The 13,141-nt window shown below is 39.7% G+C and overlaps 1 protein-coding gene across 2 annotated transcripts in view; it reads left to right on the top strand.

The window, feature by feature from the left end:
* The window catches only part of tafa4b (TAFA chemokine like family member 4b), a 34,698-nt gene extending 21,824 nt beyond the window's left edge, over nt 1–12,874 (top strand). The window contains exons 4-7 of one of the 2 annotated variants that reach the window (XM_065955055.1): nt 653–808; nt 9,624–9,748; nt 10,973–11,036; nt 11,847–12,874. In XM_065955055.1, coding sequence (XP_065811127.1) covers nt 653–808; nt 9,624–9,748; nt 10,973–10,987 — 296 coding nt within the window. In that variant the 3' untranslated portion in view covers nt 10,988–11,036; nt 11,847–12,874. The remainder of the gene's footprint in view (nt 1–652; nt 809–9,623; nt 9,749–10,972; nt 11,037–11,846) is intronic. The other variant, XM_020633134.2, reaches the window with a different exon arrangement.
* Nucleotides 12,875–13,141: the final 267 nt, after the last annotated feature.

Below are 13,141 nucleotides of genomic sequence, written 5' to 3'. Positions count from 1 at the left end.
CCTCGTATAAATATAACTACCAGAAACAGGAATAAACACAGGCTGAAGACATATGTGAAGATGTGTGGATGACAGTGCAAAGGTTTCTGTTTCTACTTCCTCGCATAAACACAGAGATTCAGTGTGTCTCGCACTACCAAATTTGTCCTTGACATAATTTACAGGTGTGTTCTCTCCTTATGGTGTGTGTGTGTATATATATATATATATATATATATATATATATAGTAGCCTATTATGTCATACAGAGTAAAAAAAAAAGATGAATTCAAAATCCCCCCATACCCCCTCCTGCTCACAGTGATAGCATTAGAGCCGCTTCTGTCTCTATGTTAATGAGGGCACTGGGCTGAGAATAAAAGCAAAGTATCGCTAAAGAGTGTTTACTCGTGAATGCGAGAGTGTGAGACGGGAATAAATTGAAGAGTTTATACAAAAGCAAATAATTCTGCAGATTTGTTTAATCCTCTGAGGAGCTGTTGTGGTGTATTTGCGGTGTATTTGTATTTGATTGTTTTTGCGGCTCAAAATAATTTGAATTTAAACTCAATTGTTTTGGAGTAAACACCAATAAGCCATATTACAAATGGAAGAATTTCTCGCTAAAAAAACAAACTAACCCTTTCTGTTTTTTTTCCTCTCTCTGTCTCAGTCTCGTACCAGGTGAAGCAGGGGACGTGTGAGGTGGTGGCTAACCATCGCTGCTGTAACAAGAATAAGATCGAGGAGCGCTCTCAAACCGTCAAGTGTTCCTGTTTTCCTGGGCAGGTTGCTGGCACCACCAACGCCAGACCCTCCTGTGTGGAAGGTAAAAACTCCACCACCTTATCATATAAATAATCATGTAAAGAACGGGCTGTCATCTTAATTTATGGAAACTTGCATGCTTTTTTTAACAGCAGACAAAAGTTGTCATCATAATCTCTCTGTTTTTCTTTGAAATGTTCCTCATGTAGTATTTAGGTTATTTAATCTATGTACATCTTCTGCATATACCAGCTGCACGATTTCACTGTAGCGAGATCACAACTGAAGTCAGAGTGATATTCAAGCCAAAAATCGTGCAAGTTTAAAACAAAGACAATATTTGAGATATCCTCTGCATCCCTTTTGAACACTTTCCCACAACCCGGTGGCAAGATGCCTGACAGTTTCCAAAACTTTGTTAATATCTAAGAAATATTTCTTCATAGGTTTGGACAGCTCTGAGCTGCACAGCATGTTTATGTAATGATTGACGCTGTGCTGAAACAGTCAGGGTCAAAGAGGTTGTCTTTTATCTCCCTGCATCATTAAACGTGCTACATTCAACCTCCCTCCTAAAACAAATCATTTCCAGATTCATTTAGTAACATAAATAAACGAGTCAACCGCAGAAAGATTCATAGGTTGCACTTTATGTTAGATTGCTGCAAGGCTAGATTGGGTGTGATGATTGATTGTTTTACGGCAGACAAAGGGAGACACTGTTCATCTGTTAAAGCCTAACTGAGCTAAACCTTCTAAAGGTGGTTAAGAACAGGAAACACTGATGGAAGAAAGTGATACCTGGTGTTTCTGACATTCTCAGCAAAGCTAAAGGAAGAAGAAAGGCTCAAAGGGGTGAGACAGGAAGAGGATGAGCCAATATCAAAAGAAAGAAGAGCTTTTAAGATATGAGATGATGAAAAGAGTCCCTTGAGATCCCCTTTTTTTTTGTAATCATACGAATAAGTAATAATGATTTAAACCTTATTTATAAAGACATACACTGCATCTTTATGTACAGGAAAGCCATGAAATCAAACAGCATATCTAAGCCTTTTTTAGTCCCACAGTTTGTGTTTCATCATGTCTACAAGAAACCGTGTAACATGTGAGGTTCAAGTATCTAAAGCAGGAAATAGAAGCCCAGTCACCGGTGTCCTCTAGACTCTTTATTCATCCTGTGTTATATGATAGAAGAACCAAATATAAGACATCTTTCGACCATGACTGCCTCTGCCTTGAGATTTTAAATGTGCACTACAGTTAAAAGGCTTGATTTCGTTTGACACAGCTCTCCATTTAATAGCTAGTTGAGGCCGTTATGAATACAATGTTCTTCTTCTCTTTTCTTTTCGTATCTTTTCTAAAGTGAGGACATTGACCCCATGGAGACTAAAAACCACATTTTTGAAACTATTACCTTCAAGCTGTGATAATAATGAATTATAAACAATATGATAAATGAAGCCTATGCAAAAAGTAGTGTACTACTAATAGTGTACAGTGTGTTTGTGCCTCTACATGTGTGCTGTGTGGGAGTGTATTGATGATAGACAGATGAAAGCTTCAGGTCGTTTTCATAGACCTTATTTCCAGACGCTTTTCTGCTCTGCGAGCTCCTGCCCAGCAAGAAACAAGCAGTGTCACTGACCCCTATCATCCACTGACGCTCTGCTGAGATCACAAACACACACACACAGTGTCAGCCAAGTCGATCCAATCACGCTGTATTAGCCTCCTACCAGAGCGAAAATACATAGTGTTCCCATATGAGAGAAGAACAAGTGCCTCTCCTCCGAAGCTCAGAGGTTAGTCAAACTGTTAAGGTCAGTAAACAGAGGGGTGGGGGTGATCAAGACTGAACCCACTCACACAGATCTGACTGACTGATACAGTGCAGAGAAAATGCAGACTTTTGAGGAACTGTGAGGCAAAGATGAGGTGATGTTTGTATCTCAGATTGTTGATTTTCAGTCTTTGGTTTGACTATTGTTAACGAAGACCTTCACATCATCGCCCTGATGTGGCAAATTAATTATAATAAAGATCTGAGTAGTCTGTAGTAGACGTCTAAAACTCCCCAAATACTGTTCATAATCAAGTCCTTTGAGCTTGGAGTCTAATTTAGCTATTAGATCGAATATCATATCAGAAAGGTCTTTGCTGTTAACAATCTTTCCTAATAAAAATATTTGCTTAGATTAGTTGTTCATGTGAGCCCTGCACCTGCATTATGTTTCACTCATTTTGTAGTTTTATGAGTCATGTTGTTTTATTGAAAATGAAATCAACAACTCTTCTGAGTCATAGCTGACTTTCTGTGCTTCAGGCATGTACTCAAACTGTCGGAGCAACCTCCGTATTTAGAATTCACAACCATCCACCAAACTCCCCCACCATCACTCAGTTGCTGTTCCTGAATGTGGCCAGTAGACGGTGCTTTCCCCATTTAAATAGCTCCGTTACAGACGTACTTGCAAGTTCATTTCAGCACTATTTTCTCCCAATGAAAGAGTAGATTTGTTGTTTAACCCTCTTTGATGAGTTCCTGGGAGGGAACAATTGCTTCATAATGATAAAATCAGGGAACCATAGCAAAGATGATTGGCTTTGTAATGGAAGTTGGGATAAATAAAGGATCATGTGAAACTTCGATAACCTTTTAGAATAGGTTAATTCTAAAAGATGCTTTTGTTCTTTTGTTTGCTTCGGCACTATAGGTTGTTAATCACGAGGAATTACACTGATGAGGAGAGATAAAAGACTGACAGTTTTTACTCAAAGTCAAACAATGCTAAACTCTCTTTTGTTGGACCAACTTCTCTTTCCTCTCCCTCTCTCCCTCTCTCTCTCTCTCTCACACACACACACACACACACAGCTTTGTGCCTCCATCACACCAGTCATGAGGTTTTCTAATTTCCTTTGCAGAACTCTCCTCACACCTCTCATGTACGAATCCAGCAATCAGCAGCTCTAACCTCGTGAGTCAGGCTTGACCTCTGAGTCACAGTTACAAAATATCTCACCCCACCAAACACTGTATTAGACACACACACACACACACACACACACACACACACACACGCACACACACGCACACACACGCACACACACACACACACACGTTCTACTCTCACCTTTTAGGCCTGAGCACTGATGGAAAGAGACAAACTCCTCTCAGTAGCAGCCTTTGTAGAGAAGCTGTAGAGTAAATGGAGTTACATTATTGATGATGACTGAAAGAGGAGTAAATGGCAGCAGGCCCATTACTGGCTGCTTTATGTTGGACCCATTACTGTGAGACTAACTATTCAAGTCAACTCCATTCAACAACATATGACAAGAGTTCTTTTTTTCACCATTAATGAAACACACCTTTTTTCTCTTCATATTCTTTAAGATAAGAAATATTTAATTCTTTAAATTGTACCATACATATAATGTATAAAACAGTGGAAAAAGTTATCTTGATTTTTTTTACATATTATTTTTCTTTATTCAACACTATACATGAAAAGTATGTGGGTATCACGATTTAGTAGTTTCATATCCAAAGGCATTGTCTTTAGAAGAGTTTAATTATTGATGACGTAACATTAAAGGAGCATTTCAATGTTATTCATAAAACATGAGCACATTTAGTTTTGCCGGCTTGTTAAGCTCTTGTTAAACGATGTCAAACTGAATGTAGTAACTGCAACCTTTAGACGGACTAGATTTGGAGGACATGTGATAACCGAAGTAACACCCACTCTGGAGTTTATTGAGTTCAAAAAGGACTTTTAATCCTCCAACACTCACCTTTGTAAAATCGTGTCAGTTATGGAGACAGTCAGAGATCGTAGAAACCTTGTAAAAATGATGGAATCAGTTTGGTGTTTGATTTGTTGCACTCTGTGACTGTTTCATTACCGGCCAGATGAATGTAGTTAAGTGTTTCAAACACATCTACCTGCTCTTGTTTACTGGAAAATCTGCTCCATAATGTCACGCTTCTGTCATTATTTAAAAAAAATCTGCTCTCCGTGTTTGCAACCCTTCACCGTGCATTATCATTTTCTGTCCGTTTTTCCACTTTTGTTTTCCTCGTCAAGCGTATCTGGGTGTGTTGGCATTGCTGTGTGAGCTGTGCCAACAGAGATACAGTGTGTTAGTAAATCATTCTAGAAAGAGATGGATGCTCCTCTCCAACTGCGTATACACTGCAGGATCACTGAGTGGAACAGTTACAATGCCTTAGGGTATCCATACCTCTGGGTCCATCCCAAACTTCTTCTTTGTGCCTTGGCTATTGTACATGTGTATTTGAGTGTGTGGGTGTTTGTGTGTGTTTGTGTGTGAAGGTGCATCATACTCTCTTTAAATATTAATAGTCAGGGAGCAGGGCCACAGGATGGTCTGTGATTTTGCTTTTACGCCTGACACTGCACTGTGGGGGAATGCACACATGCACACAAAAAACACCCAAAGGGCCCCATATGTGCACAGCTGGCTCTACACGTATTGAAAGACAAATACACGCAGATGCAAAGTGAGAGTAAACTACCTATTGCACTTTGTGTTGCTCCATTGAGTGAGTGCCTTTGTGAAGTATTAATGGGAAATACTCCTGCAGACGTACGCATGAGTGCCCAGATTGTATTAGCATGCCCTGCTGTACATCAAACAAGCCACGTCTGAATGATACAATGGGAGACGTCCAGATAGAATTGGGCTCATACATCAATGGATGATCTATTATTCTTTCACATGGCTATAATAACTTGAGATGAAAGGGATGACGGGGAAGGAAGACCCTCGAACATGCATTTGAGCTTTACCAAAACACAGCGTGGTGCGACCTTAAAAGTTGTGTTTGTTTGTGGTAAAAATGATACACACCTCTCCCCCACCACCACCTAGCCTAAAGAGACGCTGTCAAGCTTATGCAAAAGAACAGGAGTACAGCACACATTCTCAAAGTGCTAAGTACATAAATTAACGCACGTTGGCTTGATAGTTTGTTGCAGGTTTCTTAACAATAAACAAGTTTTGTGATCATGTAAGTCAGAGAATAAACAAGTGGAGCCTGCAGTTTCACGTTTGTCCACTTGATGTCACAAACATTACAATGACAATCCACAAGGCAAGGCAGGAGGAAATAGATAGCAGCTGTGTTGGCTCATAGACGCTGACACCCTCGCTCTCATACACAAACAAAAATAAAAAGCTGCATCCACAACTGGCATAACGATGAGTGACATTTATCATGCTCATGTTAGATTGACGTGTAGTGATCAGTTGGAGCAGAGACAGGGCTGTAAGCAGCCTCGTGGCGTGGAACCTCCGCAGACCTTATTTAGAGAACCCCATAGAGTATAAGAGAACTTGGGGAATAACATCGCCTCAGTCCCTCGTGTTGCCTAATCACCTGCACCCAAAGCAAAGCTGTGTCTAGACGTTTGCCCTCAGCTGTGCTGCCTGCGCTGAAAGTTTGAGAGAACTTAAAAGGAAGCCATTTTGAGCACTGATTCTTTTGTAATGAGCTGAGAGGTACTGTGATGAAATGTACGAGCTGTAAACCTTTTTAATTAGAATTTTCACTTTCTGAATGTGTTAATGGGACTGATGCAATCAGAATAGAGGTACTCCATGTGTTATACACGTTTCCTGGATTGTATGCATCGTGTTCTAGTTTAAATGAATCGTTAGTGAGTCATTCTCACATTTACTCGATCAGCATTTTGGGGACGTTATAAGTGCGGCGGAGGAAAGCCGAAAATATATTATTGGCTCAACCATTTGAGGTGTTACCGCTTTTCAAGGCTTTTATGCCCTTTAAGCATTTGCCAGTGTCACCGTGAATAATGACCAACTTGTGTATTTAGGTCATTGGAAAGTGTTGGTGAGACGAAGCAGAGAGTTATAAAAATGAATAGTTCAAAATGTTGGCAAATGTGCTGAAGTGCGTTTTTTTTTAATGCAGTTTGAAGATTCATTAAACTTGCATTTCTGTAGAGTAAATATAACCCTTCAGTCAGGATACCATTAACAAAGCATAGCCAAAGGACTGTGGGAAAAAAAGTGGGAAACAAATAGATTTGCTCCATGCAAAGACAACAGATTCAAACTACTTGTGTCTTTAGAGTTTATTTATTAACCTGATGTAGTTCAGAAACTAAAGTTTGAAATCTGACAATTTGTGATTAAAGACAGTTTTCTATGTTTGACCTGAATTCAAAGTTTGTACCTTACTTCGTTTATTGTACAGATGACACAATATTACAAATGATGAATAATTGATATAAGGACTGTATTGTACTATGTTCAAACCACATCTATATAACCGGACACCTGAATGTGGATTTAGAATGTGGGCTAGGGACAAGATTTATGGTGTCTGAACTGTAATGGTTTTTAGTTTGAAGCGGTCATTGGTAGTATCAAGTATCAAGTATCAAGTAGTATCAGAAACTGCTTGTGTGAAATGCAAAAGAGCCTAAATATATTGGCAGTAGGCCATCTGTACAATAGCTTACCCTGAAGGCATCACATCCTGCCAAACCTACCGCTTCCGCATTTACTATAAGTGGGGCGCAGAAAAAAAAAAGTAGTCCCAGAGGTGATGATGTCAGAATGAACTACTACAGACACACTAAGTACCTCTGTAATCTCTTTATCGTTGACCTGTGGAGACCTGTCTGTAAGTGCTGTCCAACATCTAAACCATGCATGACATCACAGGCCTTACCCCAGCGACTGTTAATGTCTGACTTGACAGGCAGTTGCTCGTGTGTCACACCTGACCCGCCCTCCCAATACAACATGAGATAAACTGCAGTGAACACTAACTCCATAATAGCACTCACAGGCCATGCCTATTAGCTCTAAATAACACTCTCGCAGTGTAAAGCACGGTCGTCGACACCATAATGGCCACATTAACGAGCATTACACAGCCATTGGTTTTTAGAACCACTCGCTGCCACTGAGCTCATGCATCATAACAATGTGTTCTACATTATGCCCAGTGTTTACTGTATTGTTGTGGTGACTTGGCATATTGGGTTTCTTCCTCTCTCTACATGTCTTCCTGTCTGTGTCTTTGGACTTGTACAGCCTATTCTCCACTCATTTTCAGTTTCTTAACTCGCCTTCCCTCTGTCCTCTTTGTTTCATCTTCTGCTTTCTTTGTTACACCTGGTGGCAGTCATCTTCAAAAATCCTCTCGTCTCCCTTCCCGATCTCCAGCTCTGCCTCTCTTAGTTCAAACCACTTCTCATTTCCCTCACTACAAAGATTTATTTCTCGGTGAACACTTATTATTTAACGATATCTTCCTCCTTCTTTTCTCTTTCTTCTTACATGATACTTGAGCGATGTTTCTGTTGTGTTACGCAGTTGAAAGTCTTTTTTTCCCCTGCCAATGCCAACTCATCTCCTCTCTTTGTTGGAAACAATCGGCACTGAAGATAAAACAAAATACATATTTCAAAACATCATCAATCCACCAGTTTAATGAAGTTGGAGAAATGGGTGCACTCTTTTAGTCCTCCCTGCGTCCACACTTGAGACAGAAGGGTGGATGGATGATGAATTAGGAGAGAGGGAATTGAGTTATTCTCAGCTGTCGGGCTGTCTGCTGTCTAGACAGTGGGTCAGATGATCTGCGAGATTTGAGTGTCAGCTGCTAAGGCATGAGAAAACTTGGGGTCTTAACACTTGATTAGCTGTACAACAGGTCCAGTTCTGAAGCTGTGCCTTCTTTCACACAGATATACAGGAAATGATCACTTTATTTTTTTTTTAAATTAAGATGCACTGATACTAAAAAGACCACACTCAGATTTGTTTACCTTCATGCATAATATACAGGAGACTGGGTTTCAGAAAGGGGTTTTTAATTAAAGAATAGAACATACGGTCTGTTGTCCTAAATACATGAGAGTATGTCTGTTTCAATAGATAGCATTGCTTTATCACAACTCTGCTCTTTCTCCCTTTGTTAAGTAATTAGATTTTTACATAATTAAGTATTTAGTGCATAACAGATGTTATTGAGAGACATGCTTCTCACACATATAGGCCTGAATTACACACCTGCCTGGACCTATGGGCATTAATGGAGAAATGTTAGAGTGGGGCTTTCCAGTTTCCAACCCAGGTCCCTACAGACTGAGTTACTGAATAATACTTATCACCAAAATGATGTGCCTTGTGTTATTCTTATCTTAACAGAAACAAAGGAGAAGTTAGGTGAAAGCAGTCATTTCATTCATATTACTAAAAGTTAGAAAGTAACTAATTTCTTGGATTAGTTAGCCCCATTGTTTTATCCAAATACTTCAATTATAATAGTCATTGCTGCCTAAGTAGTATATCTTCTGCTTTTTCCCCATTTCACGTTTTGTATTCTTTTTTGCTTATGTCAGAATTGATGCTCTACACCAGTTTTTAGATCCCATGATTGGAGATTACATTATTCTAAATCAAATAATACAGGTACCTGATATAAATTCTAGCTCCTGTAAAAATCACAGTTGAAAACACACATGACTGCTCAGAGATAACAGTGAATACAACAGAAAAAAAACAGGGTGTTTCACCAGTGTAGTTTACAGTGTTAGTTATTCTTCCAGCAGTAAGATCAGCACCATGGACAGCGGTGGGGCATTAACATTGTAAAAATAAGCCGAGGTTTGCTACCATGTTTGAATAAAAAAGTTCATTTGGGCTGTTGATATGAAGTCCAGTTTCATGTCAGTGTGAAGGTAATGGTGACGTTGTATTGTATCCTTTTGCCATCCTTTGTTACTAATTCAGCTCTCTTCATCGTTATTTACCATCTACTCACTAACCTGCTGTCCTTCTTTTCCCTCCACGTGCTGCTCCAGCCTCCATAGTAGCCCAAAAGTGGTGGTGCCAGATGCAGCCGTGTATGGACGGAGAGGAGTGTAAGGTGCTGCCTGACCTGACCGGCTGGTCCTGCAGCACTGGCAACAAAGTAAAGACCACAAAGGTAAGATGAGCATCTGTTGTTGCTTTTCTAATTTTTTTTTTATTTGTTGTGTGTGCGCTTTATTTCTGTGCTCATTTAGGGTCACTGTTTATCAAGCCAATTCCAATTATCGTAGCGTCTTTGATTAGTTAAATTTCTAAGCAATAACAAAGCATGGAACCTTATTAGTGTTCAAAACAAACAGTCCCCTGAGAATCACACCTTGGCCCGGAATAATAGATGAATACTCTACTGTGTATCTTCCAGCTTCACTAACATTTCATGTAGCCATAATCGAGCAGGATCTTCAATTGAATAGATTTTTTCCCCCTGTGTGAAACATCTTGGCTCAATTTGTGTCTGGTAAACAAACTTTCAACCGAAGCACTCTTACTGCTATGCCTTGTCATTTATTTGACTGTAAAAGGAAGAATTCAAAGGAGCTTACAGAGAAAATTAAAGATGATCTCCAGCACAAAAGCTGCTCGGGTCTTTGAAATACTTACAAAAGAATGTGGTCTAATTAAATCACTATTTCAAACATAAAAAAAGACTTTCAAGAACAATACAGAGCTAATCAGCAAACAAGTCCCAACAATGAGTCTAATTGTTAATCTGCCCTTGTACCTGCTCAGCCAACTTTTACTATGAACCAATGGAGAAATCACAGGCCCTCTTTACACTCTGTATACCATAAACAACCTGTGTGTGAGGCCATGTTAACTGACTGAGTTTCAGATGAGACAGATTGATTTAAATGAAGGTCCTCCACGGCCCTTTGTAAGCTGTTGAGGTGTGAAAGTTAATTTGCGGGACTGACGACAGGGGTGTGTGTATGTACATACAACAGTGTCTGTAGTTTGATGGAGCAGCTGCAGTTTATTTACAGGTGAAACATAAAAAAAAAAATTAACAAGTTGTAGAGGAAGCGATACAGGCGCCATAAGAGTAATTGCTCGAGAGATGGCATAACAGCACAACATCTGTCGCATTCATTAGAATGCATTATGGCGGGGGCCTTCCACAGAGGCGCTACAATTAAGAGTCATAATTAAATTGGTGAGTGGGATAGACTGAGGAACAGAGGTCCTGCTGGGCTCAGTCACAGGCAGTAGAATTAATGACCCTGGGCCTAACACCAACCTTGGGACCTATAGGGGCAATTATCCTCATTCTGTTACACACTGCTGTCTCTCTTCTTCTTCTTCTCTCCTTTTCTTCCACCCTGTCTGACTGGTCGATCAGCTGAGGGAGAAATGAGGAGCCAATGGCTGACTGCATCAGTGGACATTAATTGTGCATTTGCAAGGTGCTTTGGGACCAGGGAGCAGTTACTTGGAGACTTGATGGCAGATGTCACTGAAGATAGTTGCAATGACACATCGATTCCCTGGCAACCGCTCAAACGGCCCTGCAACCTCGCTCCCTCTGTTTCTTTCTTTTCTTTATCCTGCATCTCTCTCTTTCTACCCATGGCCTCCTTTCACCACCTCAGCGTCTCATTCACCATGATGATCTGTATCTGTCCATCTGTTTTCACTCCCACACAGCGTAGGTGTGCAGTAGAAAAATGCATAGTTTGCCTGACCAAGGCACTGGAATTCTGTTTAACAAGGAACAGCAAAGATGCTGCACCTCAAGATACATATTTGCACATGTCCCATTACAAACATCTTTCTTTATAGTACATTTTTTACAGCATTTTAGGAATGAAAAAACATGAAATCATTAAATAAACAAGCATTGCTGTTCTTTATAAATGCATATTAGATGAGGTTTGTTGATGGAAAACAAGCTCTGTACAGTTCCAATTACACGCCTTCAACTTACTGCCCAAATGTAAACAAACCATTACAGCTTGCAGACATGTGAAATCCATCTCTAGCAGTTTGTCCATGCAATCAGTCAGGCAGCTAGGGTAACAAAACAAATATTTCCAATCAAAAAAAAAAGGACACGAAGGCAGTGCAAATGGTGTGATTTGGTATATATTCTCCTCCTAACCTGATTGGATCTTTTCAAATGGAAACTGTTAAACAAGAATCAGAGTCACTTTGTGTAATTAGATATCTCCCTGACACTGACACTTCTCTTATCTGTTGTACGGTTTCTTTTTTAGGTCACACGATAGCAAGAGAGCCAGCGAGGCACAAGGAAACCTGAAACTCTCCATGTGGAAGAGATGGATGACTCACACATATTTACTGTACAGTGGGAAAAATATCAAGGAAAAGGACCGCTGTCAGGCCATCCATCACAAAACAATGGAATAAAAAAGAATGCACTCTTCACAAACTATGTTCACTTGGCTAAGTGGAGCGACACATAAAGCATACACAGAATGCTTGTTTGTGAGACCAACGGCCTACAATCATGGACATCCAGGGTACATCTGGACTCTAATGTACTCATATTTATAAATGATGGACAGAGTATGGAATGATCAGGGGTCGATTTCAAACACAGAATTAGCATTTTTAAGAATATATTTCAACAAAGCGTTTGTGGATGAGTGTCAGATGTGCTGTATTCCACAGCTCAAACCTGTTGTCTATGTAGAGCTTCTACTGGAGATACTTAAGAGATGATCTGGGAGAAATGAAAGCGATAGCAGTCGATAACTAGCAAATAGCAAATTAGCATCAAAATTGCTCTTGTGGGTCAAGTCACAAACATAAAGACTGTTTTGCGTGGCTCATTTTGCAGTTCTAATTAGGAATTTCAGTGTAAGAACATAACAGCATATTAAAAATTCATGTAAGATATTTGCACTAGCTGAAACCGTTTGGGAATGTTTTGTTTTTCTAGATATCTCTCATCCTTTGCTGTGGATGTCACATGAAATTGAAGGTGGAGCATTTTGTTGAATGTCTGACACTTGAAGTAGATGAAAAAGAAAAAATCATTCTCCATTTGCCCTGATTAGGTATTGGTCAAAATAGCTCATAGAATCGAGCCATGCTTACGTACAGCTTGGAACAATATGAAGTAGCAAAATGTGACTCACCCGACTCCTTTCCTTTCCTTTTTGTCCAGAAGACTTTTTCCAATATCAGCCTTCAAAGTTAGATATCTCAGATCTCACATATTCAGACTGTGACATCTCTTATGTTCACTAAAAGGAGGCCCATAAAATGTTCAAACAAGGAGGACGAGTTGTCTTTGTGTTATTTCCATTCATTGTGAATATTTTCTTTCTCTGTCTTAATGTTCAGATTATTTATCTTTACAAGCTGTTTTAAATGGAAGACAATATTATGAATGTGTGTTGCAAAACCTCTGTCAAAAGATGCAATTATACATGCTTCTGTCAGATACACTGAAATAATAGCCAGTTCCTCTGTCTGTATCTCCATGCAGTTTGACCATGGAAAACAGTTCTTTCCCCATTCCTGGAAAGTCATTAACTGATTG

Source organism: Labrus bergylta, chromosome 5 (genome assembly GCF_963930695.1).
Source record: "Labrus bergylta chromosome 5, fLabBer1.1, whole genome shotgun sequence".
In the NCBI taxonomy this organism is placed as follows: Eukaryota; Metazoa; Chordata; class Actinopteri; order Labriformes; family Labridae; genus Labrus; species Labrus bergylta.
This window is presented reverse-complemented; position numbering and strand designations above follow the sequence as displayed.